The sequence below is a fragment of the Pecten maximus genome, unplaced genomic scaffold (genome assembly GCF_902652985.1).
Source record: "Pecten maximus unplaced genomic scaffold, xPecMax1.1, whole genome shotgun sequence".
NCBI classification, from domain to species: domain Eukaryota; kingdom Metazoa; phylum Mollusca; class Bivalvia; order Pectinida; family Pectinidae; genus Pecten; species Pecten maximus.
This window is the reverse complement of record NW_022979361.1, coordinates 3,380-26,149: the sequence shown is the minus strand read 5'-3', so window position 1 is coordinate 26,149 and position 22,770 is coordinate 3,380. Positions and strand designations below refer to the sequence as shown.

The window sequence follows — 22,770 nt, the reverse complement described above, 5'->3', positions numbered from 1 at the left end:
GGCCAGGTAAATACAGGCCCTGATTTCTCCTCTTCACCAGTCCAACAGTAAATGACCCCAGGAAATGTTTATACTTGACTAGATATCGAATCCCACGCCATTATTTCTCTTCTTGGCTAGGTTGAATATGCTGATGAAAGCCTCTCTTTGACATTCCTCCAGAAGGAAGTTGAATTGTGGGACAACTTGATCTGCTGGAGACACAGACATATCTGACTGACTCTCGACTCCTGACGGTGATCGAGGGGGTGACATTTGTACATAGTCTGCAGCGCCATCTATAAAATCTTCCACTCGATCCTTGTTTTCATTCTCAAACTGAAACAGACAAACGGAAACAAATATCTGAATTTGCTGCTAGTGACATCGCAGAAATAATCACTCTTGTTCATTTAATATCCGACTCAATCTGAAATGTCAAAATGTATCAAATATTAGATCTACAGTATCTCAAATTTACCTTTGTATCCTTCATAGTGTATCTTAGCAATTCCGATATTGGCTTAGATTACACTAGGGATTAGAAAAGTGGAAATTCGCTCGCTTATTAAAAGTGGGAGGAAATTCCTTCCACTTTTGACTTAACCTACCGGAGTTTTTTTTTATTTCCACAATTTTTTTTATATTTCCGCAAAATGTTTCCCATTACCACTACTCCAGATGGAGAGGAGCGTTTTGAGCCGCCTCCGACTCGAGCTCGTACCAGTTCACCGCGGCTGGTACAGCATAGTGACAGTTTCATTGGTAATGAGTCGGGGATCGCAGAATCAGGATGGAATAACGCAACGACAAGTCAAGGACGTAATGATTTTCGTTCATTGCATACACGATATCAACACGCGGCACGAGGTCGGTGGAGAAACCCATCTTCGCGACAAGAGCCACCCAGTAGGGACCACGACATTTCCTATTAGGATTGTGTGGAAGGACTGTCCATTATTTCATGGAATGTATGTAGGTCCATCACGGACAAATTAGACATAGAAGACTTTGTAAATATTATAAATAAGTTTGATATTATATGTTTGTATGAAACATGGGTTGAAAAAGACGATGAAGTGGAATTGGAAGGGTACGTCAGTTGTGTGTTTCCTAGAACGCATGGTAAGGGTGGTGGAATTGTAATTTTTATTAAATCGTCTCTTTGTGGTATTTGTAAGGTAATAAATAACATTAATGATAATATTGTTTTACTAAAGTTATGTAATAATTCCAGAACCAAAGGTAGTGATGTGTACATTTTTGCTTGTTATTTCCCACCAGTAAATAGCACTTTCTATCACAAATGTGAAATCGATGTCTTTGCCAGTCTAGAAGAAATGATATATGAATATAAAGCACTAGGTGAAGTGATTATAGTTGGAGATTTTAATAGTAGAACTGGTGTTTGTGATGACTATATTACTGATGATGTTGTTAGACAAGGTCCTGAGCATGTTGTTTCAAATATTGTTAATTATTCGAGTGATCCTGTACCTCCAAAACGAGCCAACTCTGACATCTGTGTTAATCAATTTGGTAGACACCTATTGACATTATGTAAAAGCACGTCCTTAAGAATCGTAAATGGGCGTCATAAAGATGATATTAATGGCAATATAACATTTTTAAATAGTAGAGGGTCCAGTCTAATAGATTATGTATTGTCGTCCGATGATTTTTTAAAGAAATTTTTTTATTTTGAAAGTGGCATTTTTAATGTGTTTTCAGACCACTCTCCAGTTAGCTTTACAGTGGATTTGTATGAGGTAAAAACTAGTATAATACCTGTTGTTGAAAATGCAAAAAGTCCATATACTAAGGCAAAATGGATTGAGGACCATGCAGATAGGTCGCTTTATTGTTTAGAGGAACATAGTATAGAACTGTTACAATTTTGTAACATAAGGAGAGATAACCAAGAATGTATAGATGAAAGTGTCAATAAGTTTACAAATATGTTAAATGAATTGTTATTGCCTTTAAATACTATTACAGGTACACCAAGACGGGCTAGAAAAACTCGTGTAGAGGACAAGCCATGGTTTAATGAACTTTGTAAGAAAAGATATACTGATTTCAAAAACGCTTTATTTATTTTCAATTCTGATAAGTCAGAAGAAAATAGAAACATTTTTACATCTAAAAAGCGTATTTATAAAAAACTCGAAGCTAAATTAAAACGTGAATATGTAGCTCAACAGGGAAATATGATGGCTTTTCTGAGAAAAGTAATCCTAAAGCTTTTTACAGTAAATTCAGGAAAAAGAAAAATATTGTTCATGGTAATCTTAACGAACAAGATTTTTACAATTATTTTAGTGAATTATCAACAACAGAACCTGTGGATAATCTAATGGTCAATGATTTTTTAAAAGATTATGACATAAATGTACCAAATAATATGTTTCATGAATTAGATAATCAGATATCTGATAGTGAAGTTCTTAAAGCTATCAGAAACTTGAATAATTCTAAGGCTTGTGGGCCAGACTTACTATTAAATGAGTATTTTATTAAAGGAAAAGAGGTACTTTTGCCTTGCTTAGTCCAATTGTTCAATAATATCTTTAAATCTGGTTTTTATCCTTCATCATGGTCATTAGGCAATATTATACCTATCTTCAAGAAAGGTGATAAAAATGATACCAATAATTACAGGGGCATCACACTAGTTAGTTGTTTAGGTAAAATTTTTACATCAATTTTAAATGAGCGCCTAATGAAATTTGATAGTGATTATTCTAAATTAAGTGACGCTCAGTTTGGCTTTAAGAAAAACTTATCTACTGTAGACGCCATTTTTGTTTTACAAACCTTAATAAGTAAAATTTTAAAAAATAGGAAAAGACTATATTGCTGTTTTATTGATTACAAGAAAGCTTTTGATTTTATAAACAGACAAAATTTGTGGTACAAACTTATTAAAGAAGGTGTTGAAGGGAAAATGTTGAATATTATAAGAGCACTTTATAAAAATGTGAAATGTTGTGTCAAATATAATAATAATATGTCCGATTTTTTTAAATGTCAAAATGGGTTATTCCAAGGTGAAATAATGTCACCATTATTGTTCTCCATGTATGTCAACGACTGTGAAATGAATTTCCTAACAGAAGGATGTCCATCTATTGAGTTATATACTATTAACTTGTTTTTAATTATGTATGCTGATGATATGGTTTTAATGGCAGAAACTCCCGAGGGACTGCAAAAAATGTTAGATACTTTATTACTTTACACAAAGAAATGGAACCTTACTGTAAACACTACCAAAACTAAAGTAATGGTTTTCCGAAACGGTGGTAAATTAAGAAAAGAAGAAAAGTGGTTATATGACGGATGTGTATTAGAAACCGTAGATGAATTTAATTATCTGGGGATACAAATGAATTTTAATGGTAAATTTAAGAAAACTCAACAAAAAATTGCTGAACAAGGAAGAAAAGCATTATTTTCAATTTCGGGAGTATCAAAGAAAAATTTTTTTAACGTTGAAACCCAACTACATGTTTTTGATACATACGTCGGTAGTATATTTAACTATGGGGCTGAAATTTGGGGTTTTCATAAAGCACCGGATATAGAGAAAATCCACTTACAGTTTTTAAAAAGATTATTGGGGGTTAAGAAAAGTACTTCTAATTGTATGATTTACCAAGAATTAGGGAGATTACCTTTTGTAATAGTGAGGAAATTTAGAATTTTTAAATATTGGTTGAAATTAAAACAAACCAATAATTGTGTGTTAAATGCTTGTTATCAAGATATGTTAGAAAACGGGAATGAATGGTTGAATGAAGTAAAAGAAGAACTGTATAGAATGGGTGTTGGGTATATATGGCAAAATGGGGATATTTATACAGCTGATTATATTATGAATATTGTTAAATGCAGACTATGTGATATATTTATACAAGAATGTAAAGAAAAAATCAATTCATCTTCCAAGTGTTCACTGTACAAGTTTATTAGTGAAAAGTTCTACTTACAGCCATATTTATCAAAACCAATAGGTACTTCTAATTTAAAAGAAATAACTAGAATTAGATTGTCATCACATAAATTAAATATTGAAATTGGTAGATTTAATAACTTAGAAAGAAATCAAAGAATTTGTTCCTATTGTAACAGTGGAGACATTGAAGATGAATTTCATTTTATTATTAAATGTGTATTTCATTTAGACCTAAGAAAACGTTTTATTAAGAAATATTATTATAATAAACCTAGTATGTACAAATTTATTCAACTTCTAGAAACAGTAAACAAAAAAGATCTTTCAAATTTAGCAAAATATATTAAATACAGTAATAAACAAAGAACAGATTTTTTATTAGTATAAAAAAAAATGTCCTTCTACACTCTACCTGTTGTACAATGTATGTGTTAGTCCGGTTGTGTGTGAGTGTGTGTATGCGAGTGTGTGGTTTTTGTATTGTATCATTTCTGTACATGTATATATTTGTTGAACCGATGAGCCGTAAGGCTCAAGGAAATAAAGAACTTGAACTTGAACTGGTTTAACAGTCTTACCACGGGTTTATCATTCTTACCACTAGATGTTTATTCTTTCCAGTACATTTTAGTAATTACCACTAATTATATATAATTTGGTTTAATTGGTAAAAGTAGACCGCTAGTAACTATATATCGTTCATCTGTTTCAGAATACTTGCCGATGGCCTTGTCACGGCTGAGCGCGTTCACCTGTGTGTCAAACGTGCCCCGTGACGATGGCAAGTAAAGGCTTCATACAGTGAACACACTCTAAGTTTAGCTGAACCATAGCTCTTGACGACCATGGAATTATTAAATGTATATGAACCAACTGATTTATGGTTGTTTTGTTTTCATTTCCATCCATTATTTTTATAGTTGAAATCAAAATCCTTTGATGTACAGCCGGGGACGTCGTCCCCGATTCAGCGCTGCGTTTGCTGCGTACATATCGGTAGGTATCTAGATGTGCTGCTAAGTGAATTAAAATCACCTTGTAAAACCATATGACCATCTTCTGAGAGATGTATTTACCGGAATTATTAAACTGTCCCACACAAAGTTGTATTACGGTGTTTGTTTTCACTTACAACGGAGAGATCTCGACATATGTGCCTGTGTATTGATAGCAGATCGAGAGCCCCAAAACTGTTACGTAGGTGTGACACGTGAATCGCGGCCGAGTTGTGGGCGCTAGACTTTAGATTTTGCTGACACTGTAATAGATTCTACTGGATTATTCGATTTAAAACGACAATACATTGTAGATATGTTTTTACTGTTTTGCATGACTTCTGCATGTACGGACTATCCGCGTTGTCTTGGATGACCTTTCACCTTCAATAGACGGCGCTGTGTTTAATAACTTCAGGAAGTCTACACAACGGTCACGTTTAAAAGGCAAGCTTTTGTTTTTTGATATTTGTAGATTAGAGCAATCAGACTGCTAGGCCTCCAACCACGTACTTGGTATTTAGTCCTTGAAAAATACGGCCAGCGACAGCGAGGATGGGATATCTTACGATATTTGTTCTCAATTCATTTCAGAAGGATCGTCAAACCAGAGACCTGTTATTACACGTGATTAACTGATATGCACGTCTATGGTCAAATAAGTGAAAACAATAGTTTGTCTTCATTACATCCATGGGTTAAGTCATTTCGTAGATCATATGGGTGTCGGACCTAAAGTGTATATAGGTCCTATATCACATGATTTTGGTAAAAGTAGGCGTCTGAAAGTTTACCCGCGGCGACTCGATTTTCAAGATGGGTTATAAGTTATCATCAAGACAGTTTTTTGTTTTAATAACAAAACGATTATTGTTTGTTCTCTTTTAGCGTTTTAACTATGTAAAAAGCGGAATACATTCCTCATTCACTCATTAAATATTTGAAATAAATGTTGTATCAAATAATGTATAGTCGGTTTTTAGCAAGTTTTCGCCAGAAGTACTCTATATCTATGTCCCTGGTATAACCCTGCTATAGTCCTATTACACACGTACCTTGCTCGGTCGGGTACGGACTCGTCTTATAAAAGCGTCAGCTGTCAATCAAGTTAACTGATAAACGTGTGATAGTCCGTTATGAACCAAGATTCGTACGTCTATCAAATTAACTATTACGGTGGGTTGACAGACATATTTTCAAAGACAGTATTATTGCAATCTTTTTACATGTGACAAAATAATTTGATTGTTGAAACTTGGATTCACCGAAATAACCCAGTGACCATAAATTCGTCAAAAAATAAAAACACGATTTAAATCACATTACACACCTAGGAAATCAGATATCCCAACACCTGCATTCTGTTGTCCACGTTATATTGCAAGGTTCCCGCCATTTAAAAGGAGTCGGCTGCTTTAGTGGATTTCAGTTGGGTTTTTTTTTTTATTTTCAAAATGCATCGTCTTAAATTTTATCATTTGTTTAAAAATGATATCTCCATTGGATTTAATGTACAGTACCAGCAGAGACCTATGTTATACTATGGATATTGGCAATGTTAAAAATATTGAAATATTAGTTTGAATACTGCTACGTGCGTGGTTAGTGTAGAGAAATTACTGGTCGAGACAAAATTCATATTTGTTGATTAGGTGGCAGTTAATAGAGGAATGGGGGTCTGGCTGGAGTTTTAATGAATATAATTTTCGCTCCCTAATTTGATTCCAATAAAAATGGGGGATTAATATCACTTATGGGGAATAACGATGGCGAGTACATGTGGTCATTTGTAATTAGCATATTAATGGATCGAATCCGCGAGTTTGAGCGGAGTCAAGTGTTTTAGAATGGCTAAATAATGATCGTTAATGGGGAGACATATTTTATTACTTTAATGAGCCAGATGTTGTTATTCCAGATGGTTCTTAATTGTTATGTATAAATAGAACTGTCTGAGAGTTGAGCTCTAGTCTGTAGAACATCGCCGACCGAGTAACATCTGTATGTAACCTGTACTTGGGAACTCTGGAAGCCTTCCAGCGACGAATAAAACATGCCTTCAGAAGATTGCCTTTGTGTCATCTGTCCGGTAACAATATATAGGTCCCTGGTACCAGGGTATACATAAACGATCTATTAACGCAACGGAACTTTTCTACTAATTTCATGATGTTATTACTTACCATTATAGGGTACAAAAAATGGCGACGTCAGTCATTTTCATCATCCCACGAAAGATAACAATGAGTTCTTACCTTTCTGTTTTCACAAGATGTCTGGTGGCGACATTCGATACATTTCTTCAAGTACAGTGAAAGTAGCGACTTGTGGGCCGATAGGTCTACGAAATTAAATGAACTGAAGTGACACTGATTTTTTTTTTTTGTAATTATCTTTTTATTCAGTTTTTCAATGCGATATACATTATATTTTCATATTATGCTTGCTCACACGTGCACATATACATGAAATATAGAAACAAAATACTTACAAATCATCTAATTCACACACACAAAACACCCAGCTCACAAAAGCTATATTGAAGTACACACATGAAACAGCATCATACACACATACACCAGACACACCAGACCCACCCTCCCATGCATGTACCCCTATATATATATTTCAAAAAGCATGTATAGCACACACACACACCCCCCCCTCCCCCCCCCCCCACCCCCCACAAAACACCCTCACACACCACACACCCTCACACACATTGATATAAGCATGTATATTTTCACAATCAAGATTGTTTACATACGAATACCTAACCTACACAAACACTCTTACCTGCAAATTTTACAAGTTACAACATACAGACATTAATGAATCGAAATTTCAGTATTTTGTTATCTTTCAATAGGGAAAAACGAAGTGACCTCATGATTAAGTACATTGCATTGATGAAGTGACACTGATTTGTTAATACCGCTGGAATTGATATTTTTGGTTTTATTAACATTCATTTAACTTTAAAGGTAAACACCATCATTTGTACCAGGTCCATAGACGTAGAAATGTATTCACTTGTTTAACGCCTGCCGATTTCAACAACTTATACTATGACCAGTATACAAATCTCGCGTGGACCCACCGTCACCTGTTAATAAAAAGATCTCCAGAAGGAACGTCTAATCACAATGAATTACAACGAAAGACAGAGTCCGCAATCAAAATGGGATAATCAAGAGGCTGATCATCATTGGTACCCACTTTTATCAATTATTGCAAGCAAAGAATTGTTCGGTGACCAACTAAGGTAAGATGATTTGACCTATATTGTTTCTACTGGAAAGGCTTGAATGATCGGATTTGAATTGGTCCCATGTGTTTATCAGTTTTTTTGTTTGTTTTTTTTTTGTTCTAAACTGTCATTTTGTAGCAACATTTAAAATGCTGTACTTAAAACAAAACATGTACTAGAAGGACGGGTACGTGATTAATACTCCAGCATATATTAAAAAACTACATTCAGTTGTCATATCGTCATGCCCAGAAACGTAAACGTGTCCATAACGTCGCGTGTAGGTCATTTATCAGCGCATTTCGCAATTATAATATATTGTACCATTCATTGTGATGCGATAATGGCAGAAAGATTTATCAAATGATTCATATCCTAGATAGCCAAATTACATTGAAGTACTTATATCCTTGCACTAAGCATGCACCCGTCGTCTTCAGCTACGACATCGCAACTTATGTAGGACTAAGTCCCTCAGTTGCGGTGGATTAATTTGAGAAAGAAAAAAAAAATTCTTTTAAGAACCTCCTAGGTTGATATCAGAAGGATGAATGATTGTCAATGAAACACGTGGCCATTAAAATGACGATTGCCTTCGGTTGTTAGTTCATTTGTTTATTACAGCGCTGTCGGTCGACTGCTAATCAGCGTATCGGTCAGTCACGCTGATTTTGAAGTCTATGACGCCACAGGTTTAACAGTAACTGAAATGGTGGCCAGCAGTATAGACGACAGTGTGAACAGTAACAGCACAGCATGTCTGAATACGATCTGGACACGAGATTTGAGGTTGATGATTTTGGCGAATATTGCCGACAAGAAGTCGAAATCCAACAATATCAGTTTGAGCGTTCAAAAAGAAGAAGATTTTACTGAAATGGACTCTCAAAATGACTGCTTGGGTAACAAAGACTAATGTATTATACCAGGGGCAAACAGATGTCATACACGACCCAATAATCGGTCAATCACCAATAAAGGTATATTAGTTATGTGTTTACCATTTCTTCCTCGTTACTATAAAAGAAACACGACATCAATATATCTTTTAGTAAAATAATGTGCTATTTTATTCGCATATTAATATTCAAATAAACATACCAACAAAAATACAACAGTTCTGGATACTCTGGTTTGTGAGAAAAGACGATATACACAGGTACAGTAAACATATGCGTTGTATTCTATATAAAACCCTCTTTTAGTCATGAAGGATACCTCATTCAGAAAGTAATATATTGTATAGATCATGATCTACGATAGACTAAATCTCTCCCGAATGAAAACCCGTGTTGAAGCCTCCAACAAACTTCTACATAATTATACAGATTTTATCCCTTATTTTACATGTCACAGTCTCATGGATTATTGACGATTAAATGCTTGAGAAAGATATAACCTATGAATTCGCAATGGTTAAGTGTATAACTTTTTGTAATAGTGTAATAATCGTGAATTGATTGAGATCCTTGTAATTTTACTTTCAATTCGTGTGTCGCAAGTCAACAGGACTTTAATAAATAAACAAACATGCTCAGAGAAACAATTGCCAGGTGTGAGATTACGCTCATCACACCTGTCTCTTCACCACAGGTGTCTGTGATTTCTGGCGTTCTAATCGGCACGCGCCGATAACTACTTGTGAGTTGACGCGTTTGGTTTCCGTGCACTTCAAAAAATTCCGAAAATATGCTTTTACAGGTTGTGCGTTAATTGAACTTGAATTCTCTTAAGAATTGCGTTTATACTATAGGGAATTCACTTTCAGGTTGTTGAAATCAAACGCATTTTTTTTCTTTTTTTTTTATAACATATACATGTCTTTGTACAGACACTACAGTACCATGATCAAGAACATCTATCATACACTTCCTGATAAAAAGTCATTGAGAGACTAACCCGTTAGCCCACTCAGCTAAAGTAACCGTATTACCAATTGGGTGAATATTACAGCCTTGACTTACGAGCTTGTATTATTGGAAAATAAAACATGGTTTTAAACGAATCAAAACTGGCGTTGCATATCAAACATGGTAGAATTAAATGTTACAAGTTATAAACAACCTGTTATGATAAGAAATTAGTAAGATGATACTCGTTGTATTTGGCCCGTTATAATAGAATATTAGTAAGATGTTACATGTTATATCAATATGGCCCGTTATAATAAAAACGTATATATGTCCCTGGTTTCGGTAGCACTTGTTATTAATTAATTCACAAAAGTTTATTCAGCACTTACAATATTGTTGTCTAATTCGCATTCATTGCAGGTACGTGTTCACGCGTTTCTATATTTTCCGATATGGCGTCTCTGATGTAATGTCACCGAAGCAGTCCGTGTTTTTTTTTCGTTTTGTTGTTGTTGATTTTGTTTACATTAGTTTAATTACGATCAGTCCATGATTTTATGATTCTTACGTAAGTTAAAAACCTGAAATAAAAGACCCGGTAAAGAAAGCTCTACCGTTATAGAGGCTGAGAGCTAACATTGTAACACAGGTAAATTTAAGAAAACTCAACAAAAAATTGCTGAACAAGGAAGAAAAGCATTATTTTCAATTTCGGGAGTATCAAAGAAAAATTTTTTAACGTTGAAACCCAACTACATGTTTTTGATACATACGTCGGTAGTATATTTAACTATGGGGCTGAAATTTGGGGTTTTCATAAAGCACCGGATATAGAGAAAATCCACTTACAGTTTTTAAAAAGATTATTGGGGGTTAAGAAAAGTACTTCTAATTGTATGATTTACCAAGAATTAGGGAGATTACCTTTTGTAATAGTGAGGAAATTTAGAATTTTTAAATATTGGTTGAAATTAAAACAAACCAATAACTGTGTGTTAAATGCTTGTTATCAAGATATGTTAGAAAACGGGAATGAGTGGTTGAATGAAGTAAAAGAAGAACTGTATAGAATGGGTGTTGGGTATATATGGCAAAATGGGGATATTTATACAGCTGATTATATTATGAATATTGTTAAATGCAGACTATGTGATATATTTATACAAGAATGTAAAGAAAAAATCAATTCATCTTCCAAGTGTTCACTGTACAAGTTTATTAGTGAAAAGTTCTACTTACAGCCATATTTATCAAAACCAATAGGTACTTCTAATTTAAAAGAAATAACTAGAATTAGATTGTCATCACATAAATTAAATATTGAAATTGGTAGATTTAATAACTTAGAAAGAAATCAAAGAATTTGTTCCTATTGTAACAGTGGAGACATTGAAGATGAATTTCATTTTATTATTAAATGTGAATTTCATTTAGACCTAAGAAAACGTTTTATTAAGAAATATTATTATAATAAACCTAGTATGTACAAATTTATTCAACTTCTAGAAACAGTAAACAAAAAAGATCTTTCAAATTTAGCAAAATATATTAAATACAGTAATAAACAAAGAACAGATTTTTTATTAGTATAAAAAAAAAAATGTCCTTCTACACTCTACCTGTTGTACAATGTATGTGTTAGTCCGGTTGTGTGTGAGTGTGTGTATGCGAGTGTGTGGTTTTTGTATTGTATCATTTCTGTACATGTATATATTTGTTGAACCGATGAGCCGTAAGGCTCAAGGAAATAAAGAACTTGAACTTGAACTTAAGGTAAACCCCGGGGCTATGACCTGGCAGCGGTCGCTATGACTACGCACAGTGTCAAGCGATAGTCTGTACAGCTGTCGACACGGTTGACTTAACCGGGCATCGTCCGGATTACTGGGTGAATTTACTAATGAAAAGTACGTTCCATTCCCAATGTAGGGTTCCGGAAACGGAATCCGAATTTCCAGACTGGTGAGTACAAATAACGTTACGGAAATCCGTTCCCGTGCTATTCCGTCCGGACTGTGAGTTTCCAGACTATCGGCGTCCGGATTATCGCGGGTCCACTGTACCCTGATTGAAAATAGTGGCAAAATGGGATCCATTGATTTTATTCACACGATAACTTAGCACAAAAGTCAAAAGGGAAAGTGTTTTTCTCTTACTGAAGATATTTTAACTAGAATCTTGATACCTAATAACGCATACTTATTACAAAACCTGAATTTTGGCAACTTCTTTTGCAAATTAATCTGTATCTGACATAACATCTTGTGAATATTGTTTTTTTTTTTTTTTTTTTGTATTTTTGGTTTTTCACTCTCTATCACTGTATTAATACATGTACACTATTGGACAATACATGAAGTAGCACACACCATAGAGACTCCCCGGACGGTCAAAGCTTCCGACAAAACCTTACAAATACTTATACTGTACCTCGTGGGAACTACTGAATGTCCAGTGTAACCGGTTGCTTAGACCCGGGGCAGTAAACGGACAACCATAGGAACACATATCAACACATACACCAACAGAAATTAAACTGTTTACACATTTTTTTTTTCTCTCACTCCTTTTTTTTTTTTTTTAATATGCACAAAATATATTTCTATACTACATCTTGTTGATCTTCTTAGCCCTGATCGCCCTCCCACGACAGTAACACACTAACATGTTTTTGGGGGCCGATTTGGGGCAGAATTTTGGCCCCATTTCCCATGGTAAAATTTGATATTTTTCCCAATCCGACCAGTTAAAATTCCCAATCGAATGATCTATAAAACAATTGTCTTTTTGAATGCGGATGGTGCCGTCCCGTTTTTTTATTTACCAAAAGCCCTAAGGCCTACAGGTATACAAGATGTATAACATTAAACAAATACTGAGGTGTACAGGAGAGTGTTGCATACATGTACATGAAAATTGTTCGGTATTTAATCAACACTAATCAATTTTGTCTTTTGCTAGCCAAGTATAGATATTTACCTTTTGACAACTCTCTAACATTATTAACAGATAAGAGTTGGATTAATTAAAGATGCTTACCCGCAAACTTCAGTACACGTTTCTATGTGACAAAATTAGAGGCTTTCCGACTTTATTTCTTGAAAACAATTACAGAATATGTATTTAAAAAACGTTTTAAAACTCAACATGAGAGGGAAATGTATGGAATATAACGGCAAATCTTCTTTATAAATCATCGCTGCCTTTGAAGTTATCACTGTGCGGCACTGTGCACGTGCTTGTTTCTTTGATGTGTCAATCAAATTAGACTTATTGCGGGTTGCGATTAAATAAAAAATATTTAAAAATGAGGTTTTAATATCACTTTTCAGCGTTTTATAAGGAAAATAAAATGAAAAAATCAACAATTCCAACAATCTGTCATGTGTAAAAAATCTTTTTCTATTAGCCAATTTTTCTGATCTCTCTGCGGGCAAGCCTCTTTAATAAAACCGGCGGTCTTTTGTAGTAACATTGCTTATAATGGACATACCAAAATAAAATGAAACTATGGACCCGTCGTCATCCAATTTCCAGTTCCTGAAGTAAAATCTATGATACTTCTGATTATCAACCGTACCTTTTTTTCCCGGTGACATATTTCATTCAAGATAATAATAAAGAAACTACCAATAATCATTGGATTGCATGTCGGTCGCAGATAATCCTATTACCCGTACACTTCATTGTATCCGACAGGATGATGTAGACTAACCTACAATAAAAGTACCAATCTGTAGTTACTGCTAACCACATTGTACCTCAATCCGGGACGTAGAATCTAGTCCACTTTTATCATGGAATTGTTTACAATACCGTTATAATGTAGTAGTCTGATTGTTGTACCAAACAAATGTCAATACAATATTGCGCTACCGCACTATTTCACCAAATATAACTAGAGAAAAAAGCACACAAACGTTCCCAAACACAGCGCCATCTATTGAAGGTGAAAGGTCATCCAAGACAACGCGGATAGTCCGTACATGCAGAAGTCATGCAAAACAGTAAAATGATATCTACAATGTATTGTCGTTTTAAATCGAATAATCCAGTAGAATCTATTACAGTTTCAGCAAAATATAAAGTCTAGCGCCCACAACTCGGCCGAGATTCACGTGTCACACCTACGTAACAGTGTTGGTGCTCTCGATCTGCTATCAATACACAGGCACATATGTCGAGATCTCTCCGTTGGAAGTGAAAACAAACACCGTAATACAACTTTGTGTGGGACATTTTAATAATTTCGGTAAATACATCTCTCAGAAGATAGTCATATGGTTTTACAAGGTGATTTTAATTCACTTAGCAGCACATCTAGATACCTACCGATATGTACGCAGCAAACGCAGCGCGGAATCGGGGACGACGTCCCCGGCTGCACATCAAAGGATTTTGATTTCAACTATAAAAATAATGGATGGAAATGAAAACAAAACAACCATAAATCAGTTGGTTCATATACATTTAATAATTCCATGGTCGTCAAGAGCTATGGTTCAGCTAAACTTACAGTGTGTTCCCACCTGTCACACCTACGTAACAGTGTTGGTGCTCTCGATCTGCTATCAACACACAGACACATATGTCGAGATCTCCCCGTTGGAAGTGAAAACAAACACCGTAATACAACTTTGTGTGGGACATTTTAATAATTTCGGTAAATACATCTCTCAGAAGATAGTCATATGGTTTTACAAGGTGATTTTGATTAACTTAGCAGCACATCTAGATACCTACCGTCAGATATCATCAAATGATTTTGATTTCAACTGTAATCAAAGTACTGAAAGTACTGTAGCGCTAAAACTCTTGTGCAATTTTATCTATTGATGTTTTACAATTCTTTTTCGGCATAGCCGTTTATTATTCTTTTTGCCCCGGATATGACACGACAGGTGTCGTTAATAGTCAAGATGAAGTATGCAAAATGCAGATATGCAGTTAAAAACGATACACAGTTCAGATTGAATGCAAGCTGAATAAGTGGATGTATCTTTTCAAATGAGATATTAATAAAATTATATTTCTTATTCTTAAATGCAGTCTTATTATCACCAAAAACGTTTGAACTGATATATATATATATATTTACATAACATATTTAGACCTGACCAACCTCACATGATCATTGTATGCATTTTAGTTGGTCAACAATCGTTTGAATGTTTACAGTTATAACATTGAATTTCGTTGATGTTAACTTGTTCCAGCAAACTTGAGGAACTTACAGAAACGCATCAGTCAAATTAATTAATTTAAGGCATTTGATTTTGTGAAGCAGTTTCGAGGTAAGAAATGAATGTCAGATGGACACTGCAACGTTTTGAAGATTTCTAGCTTGGTTATTGTATTGAGGTTTAGAGATTCCGATTCTCAACTCTTGTGTAAATCAAAAGAACTTGGCCGAGCTCTACTAAATTTGAAGGAAACCCTTATATTCTGATGAATTCATTGCATGGAATGGGTAGATTGTAACTTTCATCAATAACCGAGCCATAAATACACCGATGGCAAATGTGGCATTCGAACATGACCGAACGGTTAAGGCATTTCATCAACTAAGTTTGATGGATATATCTCTGATTAATTATTTCGAGAAAACTGATAATCAAATCTGTAAGCCTGACAGTTTGTTAGGAACATGGATTAAGTCTAAAACTGCATGAACAGGAACATGAAAGAAGTAACGACAAAAGCAAGTTAAAGTTGTATGAAAGATTTATTTGTCATTGTAACTGACATTGTGCATCAACAACTTAAACAAGTGCAATCAATTATTGCGAAAGCTCACCGGAGGCAGCAATCACACTATACATTCATTTTTATGTATGTATAAGCATGTCATTTTGAAATTGTACGTCACATAATATCGCTCCTAGGCCTCTAATGGATGAATAAACCAAATAAGAGGGGACTTACAAGCTTTCCATAACTTACCCCAAAAATCTTTAAAGAGGGTTTATGTGGCAAAAAAATCATGTCCACTAAATGGTAAAATGCCAAAAAAGAATCATAATTTATAATTTTTTGCATGATTTTGCCATAAAATCACTACCAGACATCTACTGAATGCATAAACCAAATTAGAAAGGTGTGATAGCATAATATTGGATATACTCCAAAAACTCAATAAAGTTTATTTTGGTGCAAAAAAAGTTAAGTTCACAAACTGGTAAAATGCGAGAAACAATCTGCATGATTTACTCCTAGACCTCTAATGAATGTATAAACCAAATTAGAAGGATGTGAACTGTATACTTTTGGACTTAGAAGCTTTCCAAAAACTGATCCCAAAAAAGTTTTGGGGTGGGACACAGATGGAGACGCTGGGGTGACAGAATTTGCTTGTAACCGATGAGCTAAAAACTGGCATTTCCGCATAGCTTTTAACGTTACAGTAACAGCTGATGTCACTGACAAAGTACATGTACAATGTTTTTGTTACACCTACTGTATTTTTTTTTAATCTGCTCAGCCTCTAGGGGTTATTTGTATATTTAATCCTGTTTTCATATTTGCCGCCAAAATGTAACAGGAATGATTTACGCTTCCCATCCTGTCAAATGCACTGCAGAGGTCATGAACATGTAAGGTTATTCAGGTTAACAACAAAATGGCTGTCGCCTGTTTTGGCATGCTGCAAACTAGGCCTACTTACGATCTCGTTCTTGTTATTTACATGATTTAAAGTTAACACAAACATATGTATCATTTATTTGTTGGGATGGGAATCTACTATAGCTTACTTATTTAAATTATTAAAATGTGATTGCTTGGAACAAAGAGCAGATCGGCCGCTACAGGTAGGTACAGTGGATACTTCACCTGTGCAATCGGCAGCGGCACTTGGATTAGTCACAGTTGAGTGGCTCTTTTAATTGACCCCTAGGGGAATTCTACTTATTAGTGTCACTAACCATAGCAAATAAACCATTTGTTAAGCCTGGGTATTGGACAACACATAGACTAATTACAGTGGTGGTCAAAATGTGAAGCGTCCGATTGACGCACGGCATGCAAAAATCGTGCGTCAAATTAAATTTTGCTGCCACATTGACCCGAGGTCTCGGGTTAATGGATGCCCTGTACATATACAACTAATACAACTAAAATCCTGTGTTTCATTGTTGTATCAGTAGCCAATGTCATTGATATAGTACATGTTACTTTGTTTTTGTTACATCTACATCTAATATTGTTTGATCTACAACTAAAACTACGGGCATTATGATACATTTTAAATATGAAGATTAACGGTTGATGGACCTGACAAAATACATGTTACTTTGTTTAGTGTAAAACTAATACATCTGGCATTATAATACTGTTTTTTTTTGTCTTTAAGATATTGAAATAGTTATTGAAATCATATTTGCAAATGTATCGTTAGTAGGCCTACTGTAGAGCTAAGCCTTACTGTTGCTTTTGTATGACCCTTTACATTCAAGCAAATATGACTTATAAATATAAACACATAAAAAGCGCGTTCCATGCCCGTCTCTCAAAAGCGGTGCCAATAGCAGCTAAAACCTATGGTTTTAGCGCTAAAAATAGTGGATGGAAATGAAAACAAAACAACCATAAATCAGTTGGTTCATATACATTTAATAATTCCATGGTCGTCAAGAGCTATGGTTCAGCTAAACTTACAGCGTGTTCACTGTATGAAGCCTTTACTTGCCATCGTCACGGGGCACGTTTGACACACAGGTGAACGCGCTCAGCCGTGACGAGGCCATCGGCAAGTATTCTGAAACATTCCAAGAAGTAATGGCGCTGGGTTGTTTGTCATGCCTCTCCGCACAAACCTAACATATTGGCGACGAGGATAAACACCAGGATCAACATGGCAGGTAAAATTGGTCGCATCGATCCGTTCAACGAAACTGTAGAAACGTGGGATGCATACAGTGAGAGGCTAGAGCAATACTTCATATGCAATGACGTGAAAGACGATAAAAAAATTCCCGTCCTTTTGAGTCTAGTTGGGGGAAACACGTACTCATTGTTACGTGGTCTCACGGCTCCTAAAAAGCCCTCTGAGGAAACTTTTGATAGACTTATAGCCCTATTAAAGGAACACTATAACCCCAAGCCATTAGTGATAGCTGAAAGATTCAGATTCCATAAAAGGGAACAGCGTGAAGGGGAGACCATTCGGGAATATATTGCGTCAATCCGGAAATTATCAGAGCACTGCGAATTCGGTACCAAGCTAACCGATGCACTTCGCGACAGGCTTGTATGTGGATTAAAGAATGAGAACATACAACGGAAACTTTTGTCAGAGGCAGATCTCACCTATGACCGGGCAGTAGAGCTGTCGGTAGCCATGGAAACGGCGGCCAAGGACGCTATAGAGCTACGGAATACTTCGTCTACTGTAAACAAAATACAACACAAGGTAAGGAAAACACCTACAAGCAGCCATACACATGACAGGAAACCATGTTACAGATGTACAGGGAACCATGACCAGAAAAACTGTAAATTCAAAGATGAAACATGTTACAAATGTGGTAAACATGGTCACATAAAAAAGGCTTGTAGAGGAACTCGACGGGTTCACAGAACACATGCTATAGATACTGAACATGAGGATGAGTTAGAAATGATTGCTCATGTGGAGATGGTGAACAGCACTAATAGTTCAGCTCGAGAATCGATATGGGTAATACCAAACATCAATGGATATGAATTGAAAATGGAATTAGACACTGGTTCCGGGGTATCGGTTGTAACCGAGGATGTTTTCAGGAAAACTCTGCATGGAAAGGTTAAGAACTTGTCTAATACAGACATTTGTTTAAAAACATATTCCGGTGAAAGGTTGAATACACTAGGAGTAGCCAAGGTCAAGGTCGATTACAATGGACAGTCTAAGAAATTGGACTTGTATGTGGTTGCTGACGGGGGCCGACCCTTATTTGGTAGAGAATGGCTTCGTCATATCACTCTTGATTGGCCAAGGATTCACAGTATCAACAGCCAGAGGGATTCGAACTCTGACTACAGTCCCGCAGTCCAACAGAAAATAGAGTCAATGATGGATAAACATTCGTCCATATTCCAAGATGATTGGGGAACACTGAAGGACATTAAGGCAAGACTTAATGTCAAGCCGGGGTCTCATCCAAAATTTTGTAAGGCCAGACCGGTGCCATATGCTATCGAACCAAAGGTGGAAGAAGAGCTTGATAGGTTAGTAGGGGTTGGAGTTTTGACTAAGGTCAACTACAGTGAATGGGGCACACCCATAGTTCCTGTTATGAAAAAAGATGGCTCCGTGCGGTTATGTGGAGACTTTAAGGTAACACTAAACCCTGTTTTGGAAGTGGATCAGTATCCTCTTCCTCGTACCGCTGATATTTTCGCATCTTTGGCAGGAGGTCAGAAATTTTCGAAGTTGGACCTGCAACATGCCTACCTCCAAATGGAGGTGGAGGAAAGCTCCAGGGATTTACTGACCATAAATACCGAGAAGGGTTTATACCGATTCAATCGACTGGTGTATGGAGTAGCGTCAGCTCCAGCGATGTGGCAACGGGCCATGGACACAGTTCTACAAGGTTTAAAAGGAGTTCAGTGCATAATAGATGATATGTTGATCACAGGAAGCACGGATGAAGAACATTTGCAAAATTTGGAGGCAGTTTTGGAACGTTTGGACAGGTACGGTTTACGGTTGCGAAAGGACAAGTGTGAGTTTTTCAAAACAAAGGTGTCTTTTTGCGGACATGACATTGATGAGGACGGGTTACACAAAACACAGAGAAAAATTGAAGCCGTACTACAGGCACCAGCGCCTACAGACACGACGCAGTTAAGGGCATTCCTTGGACTCATAAATTATTATGCTAGGTTTCTGCCGAATCTATCCACAGTTCTCCACCCTTTACACAGACTTTTGGAGAAAAACCGGAAGTGGGAGTGGAATGGTGATTGTGCCAGAGCATTTGCCGAGGTCAAGAAACTAGTTACATCAAATGAGGTGCTCACTCATTACGACCCTGCAAAACCTGTGAGATTGGCGTGCGACGCGTCACCAGTAGGTCTGGGAGCAGTATTATCTCATGTAATGGATAATGGAACCGAACGTCCCATAGCTTATGCCTCGAGAACCTTAAATGCAGCCGAGAAGAATTACTCGCAAATTGATAAGGAGGCACTTGCATTAGTATGGGGAGTCAAGCATCTTCATAACTATGTGTTTGGACGAGAGTTCACCCTAATTACAGACCACAAGCCACTGATTTCGATTTTCAATCCCGAGAAGGGAATACCCTCAACCACTGCTGCGAGGATGCAAAGGTATGCTTTGTTTCTGTCTGGACTGACATACAAAATCGAGTATAAATCAACCACAGCACATGGAAATGCGGATAGCTTGTCACGGTTACCTTTACAAGTCAACACTATTGACAGTGATGACGACGAAATGGTGAACGCAGTAAACGTGGGTCAGTTGGAGAAGCTGCCAGTAACACAGTCCCAGATACGAAGGGAGACAACTCATGATCCTGTGATGGCAACAGTATTACAGTTTGTAATGAATGGTTGGAATGAGGAAGTCACTAACCCAGAACTGAAACCATATTTTGTGAGGAACACAGAGATTACTGAACATCAAGGATGTCTATTGTGGGGGACTAGAGTAATTGTACCTCCCAAACTTCAAGCTGAAGTTCTTGCGGAAATACACCAAGGTCACATCGGAATCGTGAAAATGAAGGCAGTGGCCCGAAGTTATGTTTGGTGGCCTAATATAGACTTGGACATTGAACAATTGTGCAAGGCTTGCACAGGGTGCCAGAGTGTTAAAGTGGCACCACCATCAGCTCCACTTCATCCATGGGAGTGGCCCTCAAGGCCATGGTACAGGATACATATGGATTTTGCTGGTCCTTTTCTGGACAGTATGTTTTTCATTGTTGTGGATGCTTACTCTAAGTGGCCAGAAGTAGTCCCCATGAGGACAACAACGTCAGAGAAGACCATAGATGTACTGCGAGCAATATTCGCAAGGAACGGCATACCCACTGAAATTGTCAGTGACAACGGCCCTCAGTTTGTGTCCGAGAGTTTTAAGAACTTTGTTAAGGCTAATGGTATAAAACACATCACATCCGCCCCATACCATCCGAGTACAAATGGACTCGCGGAAAGATTTGTTCAAACCTTTAAGGCAGCAATGAAGGCTAGTAGGAGAGACAATGGTACGTTGACAAAGAAGTTGGCTAATTTCTTGTTAGCTTACCGGAACTCAGCACATGCGACAACAAATGAATCACCCGCAAAGTTGTTCTTAGTACGGAAGTTACCATCCAGGTTAGATTCTCTTCTCCCAAATGTTAGAGGACGAGTGGAAGGTCAGCAAAGTAACATGACATTCAAGCGAATTTCAAGGTTAAGAACCTTTGAGCCAGGTCAGAGTGTTACTACCTGTGATTATCGTCGGGGAAGTGAGGATAAATGGGTTTCCGGTAAAATCCTTGAACAGACAGGTCCGGTTTCTTACCGTGTGGAGGTTGCTCCGGGAACATTCTGGAGACGACATACTGATCAATTGAGGGATGCTTGTGCTCAAATTCCATTGAAGGTAACCTTAACTGAACCTATAATACCCTCAGGTACACGGAAATCAGCAGAAGTGGTTCCTCCAGCAGCCACATGTGGTGACTCGGATCGATCAACACCATTGCGTGATGTCTCACTCCCAAACCATCACCTTCGACATCATTGATAAGGTCTCCAACTACAGACTCCAACTCTGGTCCAAGATATCCTAGTCGGTCTAACAGGATGTGTCCACCAGCCAAGTACAAAGACTTTGTAAATACTAAGTAGTTTGTGGCAACACTGTGTAGAGGGCATAATAATCCCTGTGTGCCACAGAACCACATAGGTTCATTTTGTTAACAGTTACTATTTTCTTGCAATTTCATTCAAAATGTTTGATAGTACATGTAGTTATAGATTTCTGGTAATGTGAATTGTGAAGAAGGAACTCAAAGACAGTGCTAAAAATGTTTCATATAAACTTTATTGACAAGTAACTGGTTCAAAATTTAATAAACAATTATAGTGATCAACTTACATTGTCAATTCTAGTCATTATGGTACAGTCTAGTCAGTATATGTCTAAAAGGCTTGAAGGGAGGATATGTTATGTATCAGTATAATTGGAGTCCGGAATTGTACAGCTCTAAAATTAGTATCGCCCAACAATTGTAACTCTTCAGGTAGTGAGGTAATAAAAACGTTCTCCTTCCAAGAAGTAATGGCGCTGGGTTGTTTGTCATGCCTCTCCGCACAAACCTAACAGATTGTATTGTAAATAACCAGTTTATTCTTCTCGTAACTTGTCGCTGCCTTGTGGTGTGACTCTGCCAGGTTGGCATTTAGTGAAACCGGTTAATGTGACATGGAAGCCGCGACACGGCCTACAACATCTATCGGACATTGTGGAAAATGGACCCGTCAATGCGTGAGTGTACATTTGGTGATTATGTGACAATGTACTGAACTGCAAGTTAATTCCTACTCTGAGATGTTGAAATGAAGCAATTTTACGATTTTTGGTTATTGTTGTCGTGATACTAAATGCGTTTATGTTTTGATACTGTACCGCCTATGAGCGCCCGGCTAGGTTGCACGAATTATTATAGTTGATTGTTTGTTTTAGGTTGAAACACAATAAAGGTTTACAACCTGACGGGAATTGTTTAT

At 36.6% G+C, this 22,770-nt stretch overlaps 1 protein-coding gene across 1 annotated transcript; it reads left to right on the top strand.

The window, feature by feature from the left end:
- Nucleotides 1–17,887: 17,887 nt before the first annotated feature.
- LOC117318530 (uncharacterized protein K02A2.6-like) lies at nucleotides 17,888–21,784 on the top strand. The gene has a single exon (XM_033873507.1). It carries the CDS (start codon nucleotides 17,888–17,890, stop codon nucleotides 21,782–21,784), a length of 3,897 nt encoding a protein of 1,298 aa, XP_033729398.1.
- Nucleotides 21,785–22,770: the final 986 nt, after the last annotated feature.

Coding starts and splice junctions, on each gene's coding strand:
- LOC117318530 (XM_033873507.1), top strand. CDS start 17,888: ATGGCAGGTAAAATTGGTCGCATCGATCCGTTCAACGAAACTGTAGAA.